General features: G+C 47.4%; 1 protein-coding gene across 2 annotated transcripts; it reads left to right on the top strand.

Annotated features, from left to right (window-relative positions):
* The first annotated feature begins 2,728 nt into the window (after positions 1-2,728).
* Positions 2,729-24,228, top strand: TMEM150C (transmembrane protein 150C). 2 transcript variants are annotated; one of them, XM_057425266.1, is made up of 8 exons: positions 2,729-2,774; positions 14,667-14,748; positions 15,815-15,868; positions 15,988-16,020; positions 16,121-16,188; positions 19,283-19,410; positions 21,588-21,765; positions 23,951-24,228. In XM_057425266.1, the coding sequence occupies exons 2-8, from the start codon at positions 14,669-14,671 to the stop codon at positions 24,157-24,159; spliced, it is 750 nt and encodes a 249-aa protein (XP_057281249.1). In that variant the 5' UTR covers positions 2,729-2,774; positions 14,667-14,668; the 3' UTR covers positions 24,160-24,228. The 2 variants fall into 2 exon arrangements, with proteins under 2 accessions (XP_057281249.1, XP_057281250.1); XM_057425267.1 differs by having other exon boundaries at positions 2,735-2,774; positions 14,664-14,748.
* Positions 24,229-24,492: the final 264 nt, after the last annotated feature.

Below are 24,492 nucleotides of genomic sequence, written 5' to 3' on the forward strand. Positions count from 1 at the left end.
CTAGTACCAGCAGGTTTTGCTCAAGGGGATTACCTGAACACAGCCCAGCCTGTGTACCCAACTGCAGCTGAGCTGGGGTTATAGACGGAGCCTGAAAGCTCCTCCATAATCAGCTATCACAACCTCAGCCTCACACCCACACCCTGCAGGCTGTGTTTGTGCACAGCCCTGATGGGATTTTATCAATGTTTGCACAGCCAAGTACATGCTGTGAGCTGCAGCTGAAATCCTTCCTTAGAGAATGTGCATAGCATTTTCTTGAGCCACCTCATCGTAGAAAGCAACTTGAGCAAGGTTTCTACTGTGGAAGGAGCACCTGGCTCCTGAGCTATCACTGCACTTCCCAAGGGCCCCACACCAGTTCTGGGATAAAAGGCAAAAAAGATCAAGTCCCTGCTGTGTGCCAAAACTGAGAGCCTGGAAACCAACAGACAAAACCCTCTCGTTCGCAGTCCTACATGGAGTTGTTTCAGATAGTTTAACATACCAAAACCAGAGTTAGATAAAACGGAAGACCAAGCACTGTCAGACCATCAGGTCATAGAAAAGTTTGGCAGTCTCTATATATCCTTGGCTTAGCCTAGTCTACAGCCAGCCACCCATGCTTTTGCACTGCTCAGAAAGTGAGGTCCTTCTGGGGACCTTGACTACCAGAAGAACAGGAGTGGTGCCAAAGCCCTCAGAAACAAGTGCAGCTCGTGCTTTGATACCCACCTTACCAAGGATTAATGACTTACCCTTGTCCCTGCATGCAGCTGCAGATGGATCCCCCTCTTCCTGCCTCCCAGAGATCGTACATCTTGAGGAAGGGGAGTTGACACTAGAGAACATGGCCAAAATGACTTCCAAAACAAACAGAAAGTTCAAACCAAGCCCCTCCCCCCCAAAAAAATCATAACTACTAAGCAAGAAAGGAAATGCATGAAAATGTTCCTTGTTTTAGCAAAATTCAAGGCATTCTCTTTGAAATAAAAACCTAGTTCTCCTGTAAAAGCTAACTGATATTTTTTGATCAACTCCACCACAGGGAGAAGTTCATCTAAAGAAACAGGAATTCTGGTAGCATAAGCTCCAAGACAGGACATCTGATGGAGGAGCTTTCCCTTTTCTGAATGATGTTTACTTGCTTTCAGGTTTTCAAACCTATAACTAACTTGCTAACGAGCTCAAAATCTCAGCTCCCTAAATCCCACTGGAGCTGCTGTTGCTGCTGCAGTCTTATACTGGCAGGGTTAGGGAGGGAAAAGCCTACCTTGTTGACATCTCAGGTAGTCAGAGAGGTTCAAAACAGCATTGTCCTGGGTTCAGCAGTAGCAGTCATTTTTCTTCTTCTTAGTAGCTGGTGCAGTACTGTGGTTTTGACTTTCAGCCTGGGAACAATGCTGATAACACCGATTTTAGTTGTTGCTCAGCAATGTTTACTCTGACCAAGGACTTTCTGAGCCTCATGCTCTGCCAGGGAGGAGGGGAAGCCAGGAAGAAGCAGAGACAGGACACCTGACCCAAACTAACCAAAGAGGTATTCCATACCACAGCACATCATGCCCACTATATAAACTGGGGGCAGTTGCCCAGAGGGGTTAGATCGCTGCTTGGGTCAGGCTGGGTATTGGTCAGTGAGTGGTGAGTGGTTGTATTCTCTTCCCTTTTTACTTCCCTTATCATTATTATTATTGGTGGTAGCAGTAGTGATTTGTGTTATACCTTAGTTACTGCACTGTTCTTATCTCAACCCGTGGGAGTTACATTATTTCGATTCTCCTCCCCATCCCTCCGGGAGCAGGGGGAGGGGGGAGTGAGCGAGCAGCTGCATGGTTCTTAGTTACCGGCTGGGCTTAAACCATGACAGTTCCTTCTGGTGCCCAGTGTGGGGCACGAAGGGTCGAGATAACGACAGATCTGACCAGAGTGTGTCTAATCATATTTATGATAAGTAGTCATTGTTTTGGATTAATAGTCACTTGTCACAGTGCTGATTTATTGGCTCTCAGAGTTGTTGCTCTTGATCTCACAGTTTCAGCATGTCATACCTTACTTACAGCTGGTGTTTGCTGTCTTAGTGTTTATTGGCTGGGGGGCTTGTGCTAAGGTTCTTGTTTCGCTGTACTTTATGGTAATGACTTGTAATACAATAGACTCATTGATCATGGAACTGATCTGGCTTGTGTTCCCAGTGTGGTCATCACCTCTATACTTCGGGAGGTATGTAATAGGAGTGTTTAGCAATTACACACCTTTATTTTTTAGCTCCTCAGGTGACCAACCTATGAAGGAGTCATTCCCTTATTTTCCCAGCTCCCCCACCAGACTACAGCATCATTTGAGAGTTCTGAAGGTTTTGGATGGCCTTTAGGTACCCTTGAGACCTGCCTGCTGATTGTGATGGGGATCACCGTGTTGGCACACATACAGAGCGTGTTTTAACGCGTGACCATTTCGTCTGTTCTCTAAAGTTAAGCAGAGTTAGGTTTTGGCCTTGCCTAGGGTGGGATGATGATACAGAAGGACCGAAAGATTTTCCCCGAGGCTGGACAGTCATGAGAGGCAGGGTGTGTGGGTCAGTACGGGCACGGATCTAGGCCAGCGGGCCCCTACAGTGGGCGCGGCGCGATTTTCCTCCACACCTCCCCGTGGCTCCCCAGGGCCGCCGCGGAGCTGGCTGCAGTCCCCGCCTATCCGGGGCGGGGCGGTGCGGCTTTTACCGGGTCCCCCTCCCCCCCGCTCGCTGCCGCCGGGGCTGGAGGTGCCGTCAGAGGCAGCGGAGCCGCCCGCAGGTAGGAGCCGTCCGGCAGCGGCTGGGAGCGGCCGTTGGGAGCCCGGCCCCTCCTGGGCCTGCCTGGCGCAAGCATGTTTCTCTCCTCCCCGGTGGCCGTGCTGTGTCTGGGTGAGAAGGAGCAGGCGGGCTGCGGGTGGCGAGCGCTCACCTCCCTGAGGGGCCGGCGGCAGGTGCCGCAGCGCCGGTCAGTAGCTGGAGTCCCGGTCCTGGTTATCCGCCCCGGAGCTTGCTGGTGTAGGCGCAGGGTGGTGAACACGGCTAGAGCCGCTTAACCCCGGGCCTGAAGGAGCCTGCTGTGGGAGAGAGCTCCTAGATTATGGTGTCGGCGTCCCTCTTCCCCTGGAGCGCCCCTGTGGCATCCTTTCGGGGTTGGGAGAGGTGAGCTCGGTGGGGCCATCTGCCAGGGCCTCTTCGCATGGGTCTGTATAGAAAATTTCCTGGGTTTAGGCTGTGGAGTGGGAAGGTCCTGCCTTCTCCAAATCCTGTCGGGATGCCTGGGGTGCAGGAGTGAAGAGGTTTCAAGCAAGGCTGTTCATGCCTAGTGCTGTCTGTTAGGGAAGGAAGTGTGGGATCCTGCCCATGAATGGTAGAAAGGGAAAAGCCGATGCTGGGTGCTAATGTCCCAGGGTGCTGAGGGGGTCACTTGTGGTCTCAGTCAGCTTTTTCTCTGGCATGCTTGTGCCAGACCTTTGAGTCAGAGCCTTCAGGTTGTAAAGGTTGGAGAAACACTGAACTAACCCTCCCTTCTGCTTCTTATTTATTTATTATTTGTTTTAACAAAGCTTTTCAGGAAAGTGACCTTAAGGACTGTTTAATCGATATTCACACAGTCCTTACGCCAACCAACAGTACACTTGCATGGTTAATTATGAATAGCAACTCAATATGGAAGGGGGGAAGGGTGCGAAAGGTATATCCTAGCACACTGACTGCCTGTTATGTCTTGCTCAAATGGATAAAACTGCCTAAAAGAAGGGGGCTTCTTCCTGCTGGCTTTCTGCCTTTGCATAACAGGGTAAAAAAAGAACAGGTACTCATACTTGCTTGATAAACATCTGGCTCCTGTTTTCACTGTTCAAAGTCAAATTATTTTCCTTGTGCCCAGCTGTTGGCATTTTCTGAGCCCGGGTGGTGGAAGTCAGTGCTGTTGTTTCATTTCCCTGCCTAAGATTCTCTGTGCTGCAGTTTTTGCTTTTTCAGATGCAGAGCAGGGATGTGTGACTATGAACACCAGCATTTCGAATTGCTTTTTCTTGGAAGAAATCTCTTTAGCATGGTTTTCTCTTCTCCCCTAGCTGTTTCTGGGCAGCCTGAGATTGTGAGGATAAGTGGGAGCAAAGAAGCAGAGGAGGGTCTGTGGGAAATAGGAGATATGGTCCTAGGCAAGAGTATGAGAAGTATAAACTGTGAAGGCCGGGGGGTGGGGTGGGGTGGGGGTGGCTGGCAGATAAGGAGGTTGCTGTTGCAGTAGAGGGCTTAGACCAGGATTCAGTGGATGCTTCTCTGTGCCACCAATTGCCTGTGTGACCTCATGGTCACTACCCCAGTTTTCTAAAATACAAATAATGGTATTTTTTGCTGTCTCAAGAAGACCTGTAAAGGTCTCTAGGTGCCTGGGTCCCTGGCCTTGCATCCCTACAGGTGGCAGAGGTTGCACCTGAAGTGCAGTGATGAAGGCAGGATGAGAGGGGTGAAAGGGAAGCAAAGCACATTGGGAACAATTGGAGGGAGAAGGGTGCAGTGAATGAGGGGAGAGGGAGGAGAGGTATAGAAGACTGATGAAGCCTCAGAAGCCGCTAAAGGAACTGTTAAAGTAGCTACAGATTACCTTGCATGGGGTTTAATGCAGATTTTTAATGTTGAGGTTGCTTCTGCATGGTCATGCCTGCAAGGGAGAAATGCCTACTAGAGCAGCATCCTCTGTGAGAGTGCTGCTCGCTTAGTCGAGGAGTGTTTGCTTTTGGCAGGCATGCAGCCCTGCCTCCCTCACGGAGGGCTGCTTCTGTGTGCAGGACCGGAGGGAAGCCCGCCCTCCACCTTGCCAGCGCCACAATCAGAGGCCTCCTCCCTAGCACCCAGCACTTGCTGAGCTGTGCTCCTGTGTGGAGCAGGGTACGTTTGGCAGGTCTGGTGGGACGGGAGGCAGAAGTGCTCCCTGGTGCCAGTAGGAGAGGTCTGACTGCCTCTCCCATGAGGAGCCCTGGGAAGGGACTGTCTGCTGCCAGTCTGCTGCAACGGTGGAGGGAGCACCTGGATTCCTCTTTTTGATTTCCAGAGTGGGGCAGATCCAGGTAGTTGGGAAAAGAAATTCTGCCCTCCCAGTCTTATTTCCTGCTCCCTGTGCCAAACTGCTGGGATTAGTAGTGGTGGCTGCCTGAGCAAGAAGACATTTTTGTTACCGCAGGGCTGTTACTAGGTCCTGCACTTGGGCCACAACAAGCCCATGGAACTCTGCAGGCTTGGGAAAGAGTGGCTGGAAAGCTGCCCAAAGGAAAAGCACCTGGGGGTGCTGATAGAGCTGAACATGAGGCAGCTTATACCCAGGCAGCCAAGAAGGTCAACAGCATCCTGGCCTGTACAAAAGCAGTGTGGTCAGGAGGAGTGGAGCAGTGTAGTGATCATGGCCCTGTACTCAGCACTGGTGACGCCGCACCTCAAATCCTGTGTTAGGTTCTGGGCCTCTCACTGCAAAAGAGAAATTGAGGTGCTGGAGCAGGTCCAGAGAAGGATTATGAAGCTGGTGAGGGGTCTGGAGCACAAGTTTGATGAGGAACGGCTAAGGGAACTGGGGGCTTTAGTCTGGAGAAGGCTCAAGAGGGGACCTGATCGCTATCGCCAACTACCTGAAAGGAGTATGTAGTGAGATGGGGTCGGTCTCTCCTCCCACGTAACAAGTGACAGGACAAGAGGTAACAGCCTCAAGCTGCACCAGGGGAGATTTAGCCTGGATCTTAGGAACAATTTCTTCACCAGAAGGGTGGTGAGGCATTGGAACAGGCTGCCCAGGGTAGTGGTGGTGTCAGTGTCCCTGGAAGTGTTTGTAAAGTGTGTAGCCAAGGCCTTTAGTGACAGGGCTTAGTGATGGACTTGATGTCAGGGAGAGTCTCCCCAGTGTGATCTTGGCCCAGATGAATATTCTTAGAAGTGGTTTAATGCTGTCTCTTGCGGCACAGAAAAGTCTGTCTCTGAAAACATTTCAAAAGACAGCAGAAGTTTTAAGCGCTCTGGATGATGGAGATTCTGGTCAGAGCAGGCTTGCAGGCTTGACCCCTGATTAATGAGTGGAAGCTGTTCTCTGGTCCCCTCTGTCAATTGTGTTTGCAACAGGTTTGCATGAAGTGAAATGTTGTTTGTCACCTTCCTCCTGTAACTCACCTGGGTACCCTGCAAACAGCAATTTATGGTTGCAGCAGCCTGGAATACCAGTAAATAAATGTAACTAATTCCTGAAAATGAGAGATGCTGGCATGGCAGTGAGGAACACCACAGAAACGCCTCTGTATGGTTGCTTACCTTGTGCTTGTCTCAGGGCGAATGACTCCCACAGGTCTCAGCGGAGCCAAAAGACTGACATGGTAGTTTATACCCTTGACACCCTCTATGCTGGGCTCCCCCCCTAAAGAAAGGGGACCTCGGTTTGCCATGTGAGTAGTGGCTGAAGAGGCTGGTGAGGGAAAATTGCTCCGTGTGCTGTGCCATTGTTTCTTAAAGCTCACAGGCCTTGTGTTTTCCCCATGACTGATAAGTGCAGACTGCTTGGTATTTACACTTCTGCTGGTGTAAATGCCAGTGGTGTTGACTTGTGTAGCTGAAGGAAATGCTGCTTTGAGGACAGTGCACATATCTTCAAAAATGTAGAGCTGCAAAGTGCAGTGAAGAAAGGAGCTTGTGTTTCCAAGTGGTAGATAAAAAAGGGGTGGAAGAGGCAGGAGAAGTGAAAGATGAGATGAACAGAAGAGCCCTGCTTATTAGGCATGGGAAGCTCTGTAGCTTGAGTGTATGTTTTGTGTTTGCTGGGGACGAAACAAGGCAAGGTAGCAAAGGGAGTGAGACCTGGAACTGTTCTTGCATTCTAGGGCATGCGCTCTCATCCAAAAAATACAGGAGAAGGAGACAATATAACCAGGAGTAACTGCTCTGTCCAGTCTGCTCTTCTGAGCTTAGTCTGTCTTTCTTTACCTTCAAAGCTGTCTGTAAGTCAGCATGACATACCTGTCTCTTTCTTCACCAGGTTTCACTTCCCTGTGGTGTTCACCACTCCCTACACTTACATTGTTTTCCTGATAATGGGACAAACCTTTCAGCAGGCTTCCTATTCCCTTCCGTTGTAATGCGTGTCTTTGTTTTGCTTGCTCATGCACATTAGAAATGCTTGAAGGCATTCATGTTTTTTGGAAATAAAACACCTCCGCAGACCCTATCAATCTGTTAATACACTGTTGTTATCACTGTACCTTATGGGAGGAGGAAACACCCGTTCTGCTTGCTGCTGGTTCAGGCAGCAGTTATTAGATTGGGGTGGTTAATGTGGAGGATGATTACTGGACAGCCTGTCTGCATGGTGCCTCAGATTTTGTTGGCTTTGCCACAACATCAGCCCGCATTTGTGTATTACTTGCAGGGCAAGGAGATGTTTTCAAGAGACTCTTTCCTCACAACATAGCTGAAGCAGGGAGAGCTTTGCTGTCTTTTGGTTTACAATGAAATAAATAACCCTCATTATTTTCTAGCAACTCTTCACTGTGGGGTTCAGATGAGACTTTGGGCAAAGTGCCATTCTCATAAGCATCCCAGACTAAAGGGCTGGCTAATAATGCAAGTTAAAAATACACCCTTGTGGTGATGGTGTGGGATTGTGAGGTTGAGTCTGCATTGAGGTTCTGCTAGAGGCTTCCCTTGCATCTCAGGAGAGCTCTGGCTAAAGTGGCCCCAGTCTTGAGTACCTCCCCTCTTGGAGAGGGAGTAAGGCATCTGCCTGGGAACAAGGGCTGTGCAACACACTCACACTATGAGGATTTGCTAGGGACTGATGCCACCCGTCTCTTGCAGCTCCTGAGGTCATTGAGGGCTGAATCTTGCAGTGGGCGCTCCCAACAGAATGGAGTCCTTGGGGCAAACAAACACACAGCACCTGCAAATGCTCCTCAGCTCACTGTAAGTCTCGCTTTAAGCTGTGTCTGTTCCCACATGCACCTGTGTCTGTTCACCGCCCACTGACCCAGCTCCTTCTGTCTAGGCTGGGTATGTAATTCTGCCTTACCTGTCTCCTGCCTCTGCCTTCTTTGCCTATTGCAGGCTGAGGGCCATGACTGCCCAAGCCCTGATCGTGATATGAGTGGGATCTCGTGGAAGTCAGCATGGGCCAATGTAGTTGCACAGGTCAGACTGCATCACTGTCAAAGCTTGCAAAACATCCCTTTCATCCTAAAGTGGCAAATTATTTTCTTTTATAACAAAATAATCTTTTTATGGCAAATTAATGTTTCTTTTATAATATCCAGGAGCCTAGAGCAGGATGTGCCTGGTCTATACAACACCAAATGTGAAAGGGCAGACTCAACACTGTTTCCTAAGTGGCCTTTAAGTACAATATGGAGAAGGAAGCAGCATACTAAGGGCACTCTTTGAATGACAGAGTGCAGAGGGGTGATGCTGGATTATCTCTGGGTAGGCCATGCTGTTGGTCTCATGGTCTTCTTACCAAGTCTTCAGGCTGAATATGTAGAATCATAGAATGGTTTGGGTTGGAAGGTACCTTCAAAGGTCATCTAATCGAAACCCTCTGCAATGAGCAGGGACATTTGCAGCTAGATCAGGTTGTCCAGAACCACATCCAGCCTGGCCTTGGATGTCTCCAGGGACGGCACATCCAACACCTCTCTGGGCAACCTCTGCCAGTGTTTTGCCACCTTCATCAGGTGATAGTATGGGCAAGCAGATGCTAATACAGCCTAATCTGTCCCCATGTTTTGGTGACTAGAAGGCTCCATTTTTTGGTACACTTCCCCTGTCTCCATTAGGTTTGTGTTGGCCCAACTTTCTCCTTAATATGCTGAATGTATTTACGGTGTGTGAAATGAGACAAGAAACACGTATGGACCTTTTTGTAGGTGGAAGCATTGCCTCTCAAAATTGTTGCAGAATTACTGAAGCATTTCCTGCTTCCTCATCTCTGCACAACCCAGAGATGTGTTTACCTTTTCCCATTCCTCTGTTATGTAAATGAATGAAAATGGCTTTTCTGTGCACCCTTGAGATGGTAAGTGGGTACCTGGAACAAGCAGAGCATCATACCCTGCTGAGGGACAGGATCGCTTCTTTTCCTGTTACCCCATTGTTTTATTTTCCTGTTACTACTTACAAGTCTTTGGTATGCCTTGTCTCTCTCATTGTGCACTCAGGCTGGGAACATTGAGATAATGAGATACCTGAAAATAACTGCTTTGTTATGTTGGCATTTGTGACTTGTAGGTGGCAGGTTGTGTAATGTGCTGGTTTGTATCTGCTCAGTTACAGTGGTTAGGTATCACTTGACTATGGTTAGTTTTGCTTTTAAATGCAACAGAGAGCTAGAGTGGGCTCCTCCAAAAGACAAATTGTGTTTGTTCCCCTTCATTGTTGCTGTCAGTGATCCTTAATGACTTGCCATTAGTTTTGGACAATGTCCTCCTTCTCCCAGTGCTTCTGTCTCTGTACCTATTCTCTGAAATGGGGCAATGGCCTCACACTCTGGAATGCAAGAGTATTGCTCTGGCTTATTATGCAGCTAGTGTATGGGCCCTTGAAATGCATGCTGTAGTCTTAAAAAAGACATATGATGCTGTTAATGTCCTCTACATTTATGTTCTTTCATGAAAGCAACTTCAGGAAGAACCTGTACCTTTGCTTGGCAGATGAAATTAAGATGCCAACATTAAATGAACCTTGAGCAAGCGGCAGTACATGTTTGGTGAGCTGCCTGCTGTAATTGAAGTGCGTACATTAGAGGAATGGGAGCTTAATTGGTCGAAGGGGTGTAGTGGGGCAATGGTAATAAAAGCAGAGCAAACAGTAGACACAATCTGAACAGATGTAGAGATAAAAATGGGACTAGAGATAAGGGAATAAGCCTGTATTAAAAGAAATTCTCAAGACACACCCTGTGGCAGTGCTGATGTGAAACCCTTTGCAGTTCTGCACCCTGACCCATTATAACTGGCAGCAGGAGTGAACCTCGTTGTTTTTTTTGCAATTCTGGGGTGAGACCATGAGTTAAGAGAGACTGGAAAACCAGTGGTAGATTTTGGGAAGGTGGGCTGTCTCTAGCTGGGGTGTTCTATGAATCTGAAAATGTATTTTTATTAGCCTTGGGGATCCATTGCACCACGAAGGCTTTCTGTCACTGAAAGCTTACTGAGCAAGCCTTAAAAATGGAAGACAAATGGGTGTGTGCAATTACCAACTGCCTTCTGGGCACAGTGCGTTTATTTGGGAAAACATGGGCCAGGAAAAATGGCTGTTGTCGCCAGCTGGAGTTGACTGCTCAGATTGGCATCACTGGTCATGACAGCAATGCAGAGCAGAGCTGTGGAGAGCAAGGCTGGCTTTATGTCATCCCTGTGGAGCAATTAGCTGTCAAAGAAATTGTTTCTGTGTTTCCCACAGAGAATTTAGGTTATTTTTCCTATAGCTCTCAGCATTTTATTTTGGCTAAACTGCCCTGGTGCTGCAGGCAAGGCTGTCATTTGGGTTCCTTGTGCTCTTATTTCTGTCTGCTGTTAGAGGTGCTGGTCTTAGCATGCACGGAGGTTTCCCAGCTTGAAGACAAGAACATCAGAGTCACCCCTGAAGAGGAGAGGTTAATCTGAAGGGAACTGCTGAGAATGATGTCTGCTGAGCACTAGTGCAAAAGTAGGCAGGTTTGCATGTGCTTGGGGCTGCTTCTTTGAAAGGAAGTGAGGTTACATGTAACTTTGCTCTTGGCACTCCAGTAACACAGGAAGGAGTAAATGAGAAATGTGCAGGAGCTGAGTCCTGGGTTTAAACCTTCCTCTGCCCACGTGGGTATGTTGAAACATCTTCAAGCACATGTGGGATATGTCAATAGACAGCATTGGAAGGTGTTGCTATTTGGGGACATGGGGGAAAGGGACCCTTCTCTCCTTCTCTTGGTATTTCATCCACTAGATGCAGGCAGTTCACTCCCATGTGGGCTGCCAGGGGCCAGCAACACTGTTGGTCCAGTCATTGCTCGCCTGCTCTCCTCCAAGGGTATGCCAGAGAGTCCTTGCTCATGCTGTCCTGCACCCATTCTATGTGGAGCCTGTGGGAGGAGGGTGCATAGTGGCAGCATACTTTCCTGGTCAGTTCTTGTTGCTGCTGTGAGAGGCAGGTTTACATAGAGCTCGGCAACCTGTATGGCTGGCTGGCCTGATGTGGAGTGCCTGTTTTCCAAAACATCCCAGCCCTGGCTGCGCTGAGCTCTGGTGAAAACCTGGCTCCACAGAGGTCACTGTTGTACTCCCTGGGAGTGCTGTCCTTCCTCTTTGGTGTGAGCCCAGCCATGCTGAGAGGTGCGCAGGGAATGTGTTCTCTAGGTGTTTCTTTTTAACCAGTTGAAATGAATGTGTTGCTCCAAACTATGGACCTGGCTTCCTATTGGGGTGCTGAGCTCTGCCATAGTCATTCGATGGCTTGGCTTCGCGAGTGAAGATTTGGGAAGGGCTTTAACCACGCTTACTACAAGCACGATGACCAAGGGCAAGTGGGATATCCAAATCTGATTGGAAAAAGGCTGCTTAGGCAATCAGGAAGTGTCTGACCACAACTGTCAACTCCTGAGCTAACTCAAGCTACCCATGCTCTGGTCCGCCCACATGCAAGGTTGGATCTGCAGCTTCCCATGCACTTTGTCACCTACCGTTTAGACCCTTGCCCGCCCATGCAGACAAGTGAGAGTAAGCTCTTCCGGCCTGTGCAGTGGATGTTTTAGGTGAGGCGCAGCTTGCGCAGAACTGGCTCCACCCTTTACACCTGAAGTTTAAATGCCATGGCCTAGCTAGCTAGGATGGTGACGGCAAGGTCCACAGGTAGTAGGCTTTGTAAGAGTGTCCTTCTCTTTGATGGAAGACCATACAAGGCTAGACGATTAATATGCAGTGATTTTGGATGTCATTTTCTGTTAGTGGTCAATAGAAGGGGACTCTGTATGGCATAGTGAATATTGAACACAGGGCTGTTTTCCAAGGGAGTCTGTGGCTATGTCGCACTGACTTTGATGAGGCTGAGCTCCAGACCTACCCCTGCTCCATTGCAGAGCTCAGCAGAGAGTAATGGTTAAATGGACAGCGTTTTTACATTTCTCTGCCTCATCCTGGTCTGGAATCTCCCTCTCTGTGTGCTGACTTGCTGCTTCGCCTGGGGGAAAAGCCCCATAAAAGTCCTGTGCCACCTTCCTCTCTTCATGACAGACAACGATGAAATATCTTGCAGAGGCTGCTGTTTCTTGTCTGGGAGGCATGCTGGAACATGGAGGAGCTGTGGCATTCGGTTAATGATGACAAGTGTAACGGCTAGTATTTGCTTTTATTGCGTAAATGAATCCTTTATACCTTTCCAAAGAGGAAGGATAAATCATAAGATCTGCCATCCCCTGACCTGAAAGAATTGTGTTACCTTGGCTTAGTCCATCCACCACCAGAGAAAGGAGTGTTGAGCACTGGTTAGCAGCAATTACGTTGCAGAGGAAACGTGGGCTGTAACAGAAGGTGACCTGTCCACTTCCTTTCAGCCAAGACAGGAATGGGGAACTTGGCTATGGCTGCGGCTGCCGTGTGTACTGGCATTTGGGGACTGTACTGCCAGGGACACAGCACCTGGTCCAGGACATTTCTGGTCCAGGTCTCCCAGTACCAGAACAACAGTAACACCATGGGATAAGGGATGCTGCTGCATGTTGATGGGCTGCATAAGTGCAGGGGCAGCACTTTGCAGAGTAATTGCAACTGCTACAGCAGGGGCTATATGGGGAACAGAGCTATGAAATGCTTTGTGTCTCCTGTGCAGGAGAAAACAAATAGAGATGAGTCCACCCTCATTGATAATTTCCTCTGACCTGTTACACTGTGCTAAAAATCTGGATTCATGTCGGAGCTGACTGCCTTTTAAATTGAGGTACTTAATACTTACAGCATTTCATGCTCCCTGTCTGCAGTTCTCTGTGCTCCCAAGCCAGGGAGGAAACATTATCTGATTGCTTTTCTGTCTTTTAATATTTGCAGTTCAGCCTCACTTGAGGCTATCTGTACAGATAGTACCAAACCGTGGCCTCATGGTTTTTTGCAAGTGTAGTGTGGCTCAGGGTACTGCAAGGGTGTTCTTCTGTGTGCCTGCCAGGTGATGTACAGGGAAGACCTGTAGGGGCAAATCTGATGTTGCCCTGCTTTCTGAAGGGTCTGAGGAGCCTGACCTCGGTTCCTTCAGTCTCTGCCTCTGTGGGACCCAAGCAGTGTTAGGCCAGTGTTGCCTTTGCAGCCCATGGCTGTCTTGTGGGAGTGGTGAGCTAGGGAGCTGGCTGTGACACAGTGAGGATGCTCACTCTTTTCTGTGGGTAATCACAGAGGGGAGAGAGCAGAGTAACAGCCCAGAGAGACCATGGTTCCCGTGCAGCAGATATAGGAAGGCCTGGAGAACTGAGAGGAGGACAACTTCTTTTCTTCTCTGGAGCAAATGGAAGAGTCATTGCTTTAAGGACCTGGATGAGACAACTGAGCTGCAAATACAAGCAGGCTGTAGTGAAAGGCCACCATGCCTGAGCTGCCTTAACACCCCAGGGTGCCTCACTGTCCTGTGTGGACCACAGTGACCCCAGGGAATGCCTGCCCTACAGCAGGCTGCAGGAGAGAGAAGGCTGCAGAATGCAGGGGTGCAGGTGCTGCTGCTGTGGTGAAACTAAAGCAGGTGCTGGAGCCTTGAGCCTCGCGTTGTTTGCTCTCTATGTCTCTTGGCTATGCCAGTGCCTGGAAGAACACTTATGGAGGAGGACAGAGCATGAGGAAATATTTGATCTGTTGTCAGAGAACTGTCAGGGAGGCACAGGACTCTGACCACAGCACAGCAACACAGCAGCATTTCTGAATTGCACATGTCACAGGAACAGCCCCTGCGTCTCAGGTGCTCACTGAGTAGTCTTGCCTGGAGGACAAATGCTTCCTCAGGAGGTGGTGTATGCAGCATCCCTAGCCCCTTGCAGGATTTCACAGTGCCTACATGTCAAGAGCTGATCCTGTTTGCAACGCCTTGTCCTGACAGTTCTTTGGGTGCTGGCACTTGAGCTTGGCTCTGCTCTGGATGTGGCTGAAGGCTATTTTTAGCTGACTGCTGCAACCAGGATGGGAGCAGATCATGTGCTTTGTGGACATGAGGAAACGGCACGTGCATCCTTCTCTCTTCATGCTGCAGGCTTTGCTGAGGCAGCATGTGTGGAATCGGTAATGATCCTGGGAAGGAGGCTGCTTTGCCTTATGCCTATGGAAAGTAGCAGGGACTTAGTGCTGCGGGTCTTGCAGTGTCACCTTGTGGAAAATGCTGGAGAAAAATACTTAGAAAGCCACTCAAATTCTGTAGGTATGTCTGAAAAGTCTCCCCCTCCACAACTCTAGGCTCTATGCCTTGGTTTTTATGCACAGCACAGATGATGCTGCCAGTGTGCAGCAGCTTAACCCCTTATGGCAGTAATAACAGTATGAAATGTTTGCAGCGCCTGCTGCCTGTTAGGAGCTTGATCTTGGAATGCTTCAGCACCTGTGGATGTGTGGATGCTCTTCCTGCTTTCAAAGTGGTGTGTGTGTGAGATGGGTGGGTAACTCTGCCCTCTTTCTTTTGTTTTTACTTTGTTCTTTGTTTCTAGCAGGTATGGATGGCAAGAAATACAGCGTGTGGATGTTTTTACCTCTTGTGTTTACTGTGTTTACATCAGCTGGATTATGGATAGTGTAAGTTATCTTCTGCTGGTAATTTGAGAGAGCAAATGAAGCTGGGGCAGTTGGAAGTACTGCTGTGGTGTGGGCTGCATATGGAGAGTTTTTTGGGGATGCTCTGTCCTTGAGTTATTGTGGGTTGGGAAGGCAAATGACAGGGGCAGGGACCAGTCTGTACCAGTTCATGGCCTGGAGGATCATATTTTTGTTGCTGAGTTACTGTGCTCCCCAGGCCAAGATTCTGACCTTGCCTTCTTCCTGGCCCATGTTACTGGTGGGAGCTGCTTGAAAAGAGACAGACAAAAATGCAAAAATCCCCTTTCGTCATGCTGTCTTTAAATGACTGGGCAAAGCTCATGGAGAAACACTTAGGCCCTGCTTTGGGGTGCAGACTCAAAATCTACAGCATCCAGCACTGCAGTGGCAACCTGCCAGCATCTTAATGCTGACACCTCACTTTCTCACTTAAGGCTTTGTACAAAAATGCCCATGAGACATGCATTTTCCTGAGGTGGGGTCTCTCCAAGCATGAAGGCAGACCACTGCAGCATGAATTTGGGAGTGATAAATGTGCAATCAGCAGCTGTGCTCAGCTTGAGAAGCAGTTATATTGTAGGATATGACTTTGACTGTCCTGTGGATGTTACTTTTCAGCAGTGGGGGCAACTTAAGCCATTTATTTGATCTGTTGCTTGTTCTTCTTCTTGTCCCATGCTGTCTGCATTAAAACAGCTTTTTCCTGAGGCACCAAGGTAAACCAGGTGGATCAAATTCTTCAGATTAAAAATGAAAACATTCACCTGGTTGGTTATTTTTAAGGCAGCTCAATTCAATGACCCTGTTTGTCTACCTGACCATGCAAAACATGCAAGACAAAGAAAGGTGCATAGTTAGGCTGGGAAGTGAGCAAAACTGCCTGCTTGAACAGAGGAACACAGGCTGCCTCCACCTGGTCCTGCCAGTGGGCTTTGAGACACTTAATGTATTGTTTGAGGGATATTTGGAATTGAAGCCAGGATGAGGTCTTGCACTGTTTTCATCTTTTGTTGTTTTGTGTTTTGTTTTTTTTTTTTCTTTTCAGGTACTTTATAGCAGTGGAGGATAACAAAATTATCCCACTAAATGTACTGGATAGGTAAGAACTGGTTGTGGGCTTTACGGTCAGTCACTTGTTTCTTTAGAATAATAAACCAGTGAAAGCTAAATAGCAAAGAAAATCTTGACTCTTTGTTCCTATGCATCTATCTCTCTTAGGACACCCGGTTCCAAAAGACCACCTTATATAAGGTAAGCGGATGATTTTTCTTCCAATTACTGTTCTGACTAATGGCTGTTATTTATGTCTTTGCCATCTAGAGTTACCATGACACACTTTGTATTTCCCAAGTATTGCAGGTGACGCACCTCCTGCAAGCTGCGTGTTTAGCCAAGTCATGAACATGGCGGCATTTCTAGGTAGGAACCACCAGGGAAATGTCTCTTTCTCTCTCATCATTTGTTTTAAGAAGTCACTGAAACATAAGTGATATCCCATACATGTTCTTGATGTTGTGAAATAATTTAAACTGCAATTACCACTGATTAAGATGGTATCATTTTTGTCTTCTTTTGTAGAAAGGCAGAATGAAGCTGGATGCATTTGTGCTTTATTGGTTTCTGATTTATTCTGATTTATCCTTGGTCTTGAATCTGTGTTTTTCATTGTACGTTGGGGCTTTGTTGTAATCTGTAAATGTGAGATAATTGCATGGGAATATCAACAAATGAGGCAACTGATTATGCAAAACAGCATCCATACTGAAGTCCTCTCTCACCCCTTCCTAAATTCTGTTACTTAATCTGTGAAAGTTCACTGACGTTTTCCAGCAGTGGAAGTGAGAGGGGAAACACCATAAAGACAAGAAATATCTGACTAGTACTTGAAAAAAGTTGTCTGTTTTTGGTTCTTAAAACTGTTTGTTACCTTCACCTGTATGTATTTTGAGCAAATTATCCCAAACTTAAAAGGCAAATAACTCATTCCATGATTTGCTCTTCTTTAGTAATACTTGCATTTGTCTTTTCCTGTATGAGGTGATTTACAGTTTGCTCTGAGCTATTCTGTCAAAGTATGGATTCCACCCTTGCTGCCTGTGAAAGGCACAGTGTTTCTTCTCAGAAACCTGGGAAATTCAATTCAGTTGAGTTTGAAATTAATCCAGACCTGTATGTGCACTAGTAAGATACTTTACCAGTCTTAATCTGACATAATGAAAATGAGGCTTCAGATGTAAAACCTGGTAAAATGTTTAGTCATGAACTTTTACATGAATTTCCTTGTTTCAAGTATCACTTGAGAGTGGACTTCAGGCATCCTTACACCTTGTTTCTGTGTATGGCTTTATTTCAAACTTAGATCCTGATGTACATATTGAGCCAGGGTCTCAATTAGTAGAAATAATTCTGGCTTCAGTTTGTGCTAAGGCCAGGTCTTGCACACATCTTATTTGTGTGCCTGACACCCAGTGCAATGTAATTACCATGATATGATTTAAACTTCTGCCCCCCAAACCACTTAAAACAACATGTGCATAGCATGCTGCTTCTTACATTAATGTAGCTGTTTGACAGCAGTAAGTACATGCCTGCCTTTGCAGCTGCTTCCAGGTAAGGCCCCATTTCTGCAGATCACTCTGTTCATGCAGCCTTTGTGGACCTGCACCAAATCCCAGCAAGTCCAAGCGTGTTATGAAAAGTCAGGAGTTGGCTTGATGATCATTCAACATGTGCATTGTGTGGACATGAGGGTAGCAGTCACGAGTGTGAGGAGAGCAGCTGGTGTGAAGAAGGCAGGTAAACAGAAGCTTTATGAAGCTAAGCTGTACTGTACAGTTTTGTTGCTGCTTCTTCCCATGACAAGAAGAAATATAACCAGGGAACCTCCAGACTGCAAATGTATTGTGGGAGACTTGCTGGTAGGTGGCTGCCTTGGCCATAGTGATCATGAAATGGTTGAGTTCAAAGTGTGTTGTAATGAGAAAAAGGACAGCAGAATTGCAGCACCGGATTTCAAGAAAGCAAACTTTAAACTGTTCAGGGAGTTGTTTAGAAGAGTACCCTGGGAATCTGCTTTTGAGGGTTTAGGAGTCCATCAGTGCTGGTCAGTTTTTAAGAATCACCCTTTAGAAGCACAGGAGCATGCAATCCCAATGTGTCATAAGTGAAGCAAGTGGAGCAGAAGACCAGCTTTACTGAACAGGGAACTCCTCGTGGTGCATAAGAGGAAGAAGAAATTGTATGGTCTCTGGAGGCAAGGTCAGGCTTTGCAGGAAGATTACAGAGCTGTAGTTCATATATGGAGGGGGAAGACACGGAAGGCGAAAACTCAGAGTTGAAACTGGCTAATGATGTGTTAGATGACAAGAGGGGCTTTTTAAAGTATGTTAATAGCAAGAGGTCTAAAGAAAACATGGGACTGATACTTGTTGAAGATGGTCACCTGACTAATAGATTAAGATAAAGCAGAGACATTCACTGGTTTTTTTTTGCCTCAGTCTTTAATAATACTGATGGACCTTGGGCTGTATGGTCCCCTGAGTCAGTACAGGAATGGTGACTCTCCATTTGTGGATGCTAGAATTGTAATGGACTAGCTGTATCGGCTGAATGTTTACAAGTCCATGGGGCCTGATGGGATTCACACAGGCAATTTACAATATGACCTGCATGCTGTGTGTTTGAGCATAAGCATAAGAAGGTGTTTGGCAGCAACCAGTAAATTTCCCTGTTCATCTATATTGCTTTTTAGTGGTCTGGTTTGAATCCCATCTGAAGGCCAAATGATTGCCTGGCTTTCTGTGTTGTTCCATGCAGCATTCCTTAGGGAGGGCAAGAATATACGATGTGAATATCTCCTGGGGTTATATCATATCATGTCATATCATGTATCATATAACTTATCAGAGTGCTTGGGCTAATTATAAGCTTGGAAGGACTGCTCTTCCAGTTTTCCCAGAACATTAGTGCCATATTTTGGCTTATGTTCATGGCACCAGGGACGCAGTCCAGAAGAGAAGAGGCAGTGGGCATTTTGGCAAAACCTGCAGAAATATGTGTGTGTTATCCATACATTTTCTAATGCAAGTGGAGTTTGATGTACCTACCACAAGAGAGCTCATGAGTGGAGTGAAACTTGATTCAAGCCGAGCTGCTGTGATGTGGCTGCATGGTATATATGTGATAGCCTATGTGCTGGGAACTCCACAGGCAAATAGGAAGGTGGTGTTCTTTCCCCCAGAAAATTTGCAACCCATATCCTAGACAAAAAACATCATGGGAAAAGGAAACATGGGAGCTTGGTGTAACTGGATTACAAGAGCAATGCTTCCTGTGCTTAGTCTCATCCATGACTACGCAGGAGAGGGCCATGCAGAAGCACTCGGTTAGCTAGCGTGCACTGAGCTCTGCCCCTGGGTGGGAAGAGGGTGAGGGGTTTTTGAGTTCCCAGCCAGGTGGGTTATTGCTGCATGTTCTACCTAATGACACGCCTTGCATTCTGTTTCCTTCTCAGTACTTGTTTTGGCTATCCTGCGCTTCATTCAGCTGAAGCCGAAGGTGCTAAACCCTTGGCTGAATGTCAGCGGCCTGGTGGCATTATGCTCGGCCTCTTTTGGGATGACCCTACTCGGCAACTTCCAGGTACTCCACTCCAGGCTTGGGCTGCTGTGTCCGTACTCTGAGGTTCCTTTTGCTGTGAGGATCTGCCTTTCTAGGTGATCTGCTTAGGCCTTTGAACTACCTGTGATGTGAGCTCAGAAGATCATGTGTCTGGCTGTGCTGCAGCCCTTCTCGTAGCTGCTCTGCCACCTCTGTGGCTCCACTAGCATGCTGAGATGAAGGGCCACAGTCATTTTTCATGTGTTCCCGGCAGGATTTGCATCAGCATGCTTGCACTTGACCTGCCAAAAGCCGGACAGAGAACCTATTCAAACTCTTGAGCCCTGGGTGTTGGCACAGATGGTCCTAGGTAAAAAGACTGAGTTTATGTATGCATCTGTGCCAACAGACGCACAGGTGCCCGTACAGGGGAAATAGTTGTGTGTCCTTCCTCTGAAATACGTTTAAATCTATCTCTTGCTTGTCCTCAGACTGGCCACGAGAGGGACTTTTACTAATGTGAGAGGCGCCTCAATGCAGTATCTCTGATTCTCGATCTGTTCTGCAGTGTTACACAGACAAGCTGCCAGTGCCACAGTGTTGCTCTGTAGGGTTGGGTGTCCACTGTGATCATGGGTGTCTGTTAGTTCTGCAGTGAAAATCAAGGCAGTGTCACTTGGATTTCCCCATCCCTTTGCTGTTTTGATGCTCTGTCTCTTTCATTATGTGCAAGTAATGACCCCCAGAAATGGCAGGAACAGAGATAGGTCAGTGTAGGCTGTCGTCTTTCCTGGGTTTGCAGGCAGGGAGTTGTTTCTCTTGCTAGTACAGAAAAAGTACTCGTTTTGTGGGGGGTGAGTACCTGTTTGGGTCGTGGAGCAATTGCAGGAACTTTTTGTCCTTTACAGCCATCATCTTTTTGTTTGGTTGCTTCTTTTTTTTGAGTGAGGTGTGAGGTAATTTGACTGTTTTGGACCTGATTTTCCTAACTCCACAGCACAAGTCGTTTTTTAACAAGAGCTTCCCAGCTAGGAGCTATGAGGCTTTTGTAACAGCTTTGTCCAGATGTGGGAAGAGTATTTCTAGTACAAAGCAGGCACTAGAAAGCAGTTTCAACCTCTCCTTCCTTTTTCATTCCTCAGAGCAAATAATTGTGATTTAGAAGTGGGTACTTTGAATCATATCTGGTTATAAATTCTGAACTAATTACTTGTTAGTTACCTGTATCTCTGCTTATATTTTTTGCCAAGCCATGAAAGTGTATGGTAATGAGACCTTAGTCCATGTTTTTTTCCTGCCTGACTGCTGAGCTGAATGTGGCATATTTCTGATGAAATAATATTTCCAGAAAATTACAGGTTGTATGTGTTAGAGGGACATTGTTGGCTGAGTCCCTTGTAGTGGGCTACCTTGGGAAGGGCAGCTCAATCCCATTTTTGCCTGTGCTATGATTTGGACATACCTTTGAAAAAAAAAAAAACTCGAGGTAGGAAGGAAAGGGATCAGCGAAGGCTTAGTAACTGGGCTGTTACCTTGCATATTGTGTCTTGTTTGATGGGAATTTGTTGAATCACCAAACAGGAATCAAGGCTGCAGGGAGGAGTTACAGACTTTCTAGAAAAGCGTCTGAGGCAGAGGGAAGAAGGAAATTGTTTGGCTTAAGTCTTGTCCATGCTGGACTTTCTGAATGGAATTACAGCCTCAAGGGTTCTCTTTGGAGATTCTTGCTTGTTGAACCTATCTGTCCCTTTGCCTTGCAGTATTGCACAGTCATTGACCCCCGTGAGACACGGGAGCCCTTTGCTCCAGGCAGCACTGCTCCATGAGGCTGGATTCACAGTTTGCATCCATTGCATAGACCTGTACAAGGCCACAGCAGGTTGTTCTTGCCTATCCTGGCTATTGCATCAAGCCAGGGAAGGATTTATTTCTGAGCTCTGCATTGGTGAATCTTGTCAGGGAGCTGTGGAGACAGTCACCAAGCAACTGTGTTTTCCACTGTGCTTGGGCCTTGGGCAGAAGATCTGCTTGACTGTAACAGCTGTCAGCTCATCTTGATTATGTTACACCTTGCACATCTGCCAGAAGAAATGGTACAGCATCTCTGTCTCAAACCCCAGTGATTCCCACTCTCCTTTATCCCACCCCAGCAGCAATCCAAGGTAGATAGCAAATAATCCCTGTTGCATCCAAACAGTCACTGTTTTATTTGTTCCTAGCTTTCCAGTGATGAGGAGATCCACCTTGTGGGCACATCACTGACCTTTGGTTTTGGGACCTTGGCATGCTGGATCCAGTCTGCCCTCACCCTCAAGATCAACCTGAAGAATGAGGGGCGGAAAGTCGGGATTCCACGAGTCGCCCTGTCAGCCAGCATCACCCTCTGCATGGTGCTCTGTATCCTTTTGTCCCGCTCCCTGGGAAGCTGGGTGTCATACATGTCTGACACATGCTGCAGCAGGGAGTGCTGGCTCTTCTCACATCTCTTCCTAGGATCTCAAAGAATTAAGGAATGCTGCTCAGCTTGTGTTTATGGCATAATCCTATGATTGGCTCATTTTGGTACTTGTGTTTTTCCAGGACACACTGCTTCATAGGTGGGCTTTCTTACTTCATAAAGATCTCTAAAACTTCTTAGTAATATCCAAAGGGGTTACAATATTGAATAGTATCTGTGTGATGTAATAACACTGCTGCTTACCTACACAGTAGCATTTAAGATCATGCAAAATACCGAGATAAACATGCTCAGGAGAACAAAGGAATGAAGGAAGAAGTCAGGTTTCTGAAGACAAAAAGATTTTGATGTGCTTGTTGAAATGCTCCCTGGTACTGCATCCAGCTCTGCTGCTTTTTAAGACTGTTATCACAGTTTAGAGCTGCTGAGTCATGTGGACCTTGGGTTAAGCCTAGGTGCTTTATGAATTATGGGCTGTGGGGTCTAGGGTCACTCAGACTGGATGTACACGTGGCTTCCTCTCCACCTTGTGCCTGTCAGCCCCACTCCAGCCCTTCAGTTCACACCAGCAGCATGTGCTCTGGGTATTTGTTTAAGGTGGATCCATTCACTGCATAGTTGCATCAACGTTAGCTCTGGGATTAAACAAGAAAACAGGAATAAATGGTGAGGAATAAGCTAATCCCCCTCTTCATGTAACAGCCTATTCATAAAACAATTCCTTAGTCACTCAGTTGGTTTGGAACATTTCAGCCAGTGTCCATAGGAATAGCAGATGGGTATGAAGATGTATCATCAATCGCCTCTTAAGCTTCCTTGGAAAAATTTGTATCTGAGCATCATGCTTTGGTATTCATAATGTGGGACTTCGCCTGACTCTTGTGGTGCTCCCCTCCTCATTTGCCCCAAGCCCATAGCTCCCCCAACATGTGTTGGGGTAGGCAGGGCTGCATGCTAGGAGATGGGCTTCTGCTGTGCTGCCGTTTTCTGAGGTCTGTGCCAGGAGTAGCCAGGTAAGCCAGGGTGTTGCTACTCCTGTACTGACATGCTGGGTGCACTCAGCCCTGCCCAGCCACCTGCTTGGTGCTGAAGGCCTTGGGCCTTCTTGGCTCCCATTCTTGCCTCCCAACCCTGGCTTTGCAAGGGCTTGGAGCTGGCTCCCTATCCCATGCAGCTTGTGCATAACTCTTACACTACAGCAAAGGCAGAAGATCCTTAAAGCCAGACACAGAATGCTGTTTGCTGAAATAAAGCTTTCATCACTTACACTAAGCCCAAGAAGAAAAGTCCCCGATTACCTGCATTGTGCAGTTAAAGCATGGGAGAGGCTGCTTACTTACTTGTTTGTTGTACCTGTGAAGATGTGTGATCCTGCATTCTTGGAATGTGGAGGACCTCCTGACACAAGAAAGCCAGTAGGTTTAGAGATGAGCATTGGGCTAGAGCAGGTCCCCAGCTCAGGAAGGTGTCCTCTGCTTCAGGGGAGCTGAGATTTGCTTTTATGGAGTACTCCAGCACAACCCAAGACACAGCAAGCAGCGAGACCCTGATGCCAGCCAGTATGCAATCCAAGAAGTATACATGAGCCTGGAGGACAGTTTCTGGCTCTGACAAGTGTTGGTTTTCCTGTCAGCATAACATGCCATACAATGTAGACTGATGCTTCCAGATTTCACAGAAAGGGATGATTTTGCAGGTGCTGTGAAGAGAAAGAAGGATTGCACAGGTTGAAAGGTGCTCCCATTGCCTCTAGTGCAGAGGTCTGTTCCAGTTCCTGCTGGGAGGCTCCTGGCAGGTAGGGGTCCACAGCCAGATCCCCAGCTTGCTGGCTCTGTCACTGGATAGTTGGATGTGCAAGCAAGCCAGTGGGTAAATGTTTATCAGCCTGAATTGGGATCAGGAAGCCCTGGTATGTATAGGAGAGCTGCTGCTCTCCATGGGTGTTGTTGGATACCTGACATCCCTTCCATCTTTGCCCTCCATGTTCATGCTTTCCTGATTGCTGGATGGGTTGACTGTCATCCAGGGGACTTTGTTAAGATTTGATTGTCTTCCCTGTTGGCTTTCTCTCATGCCAGTTGGTGTCTCTGCTCCCATTAGTTCTCCTTGACTTTCCTCTTCCAGATTTTATCCTCATGGCACAGGGCATTCACATGCATGCCTCCAGGATCCAGTGGGGCCTGGTGATGTGCCTTGTGTGCTTCTTTGGTACCTTCGCAGCAGAGTTCAGGCACTACAGATTTGAAATCGTTTGCTCTGAGTATCAGGAGAACTTTCTGAGCTTCTCTGAAAGCCTGTCAGAAGCCTCTGAGTACCAGACGGATCAGGTGTAGCTGGTGCTCTGATGGGGGGAGTGGGGTAGGTGTGGTCTCATGGGTTAAACATGACCTCATTTACACTTCTTTGATGAGTTTATTTTCGTGTGCAATCATGATTGTATTGCCAAAGGCCTCTGAAGGTGGCTGTTGTGTTAGGAGCCACACAGCTGTCTGCTGGAAGAGGAGTGGACCCTTCTCCATGGCAGCATGAGAGAGCACAAGCTGTTTAGCCTGCTACCAATGACTCTGAGTGACTGTGTCATGCTGTTCAAAACATTCAACAGCCAGTCCTCATGATGCCCCTCCAGGACAGGGCATTCCTCAGCCTGTTTTGCAGAGGAAGAGATG

Source organism: Pezoporus wallicus, unplaced genomic scaffold (genome assembly GCF_028554395.1).
Source record: "Pezoporus wallicus isolate ANWC-B61680 ecotype Strahan unplaced genomic scaffold, APGP_CSIRO_Pwel_v1 contig_7853, whole genome shotgun sequence".
Lineage (NCBI taxonomy): Eukaryota > Metazoa > Chordata > Aves > Psittaciformes > Psittacidae > Pezoporus > Pezoporus wallicus.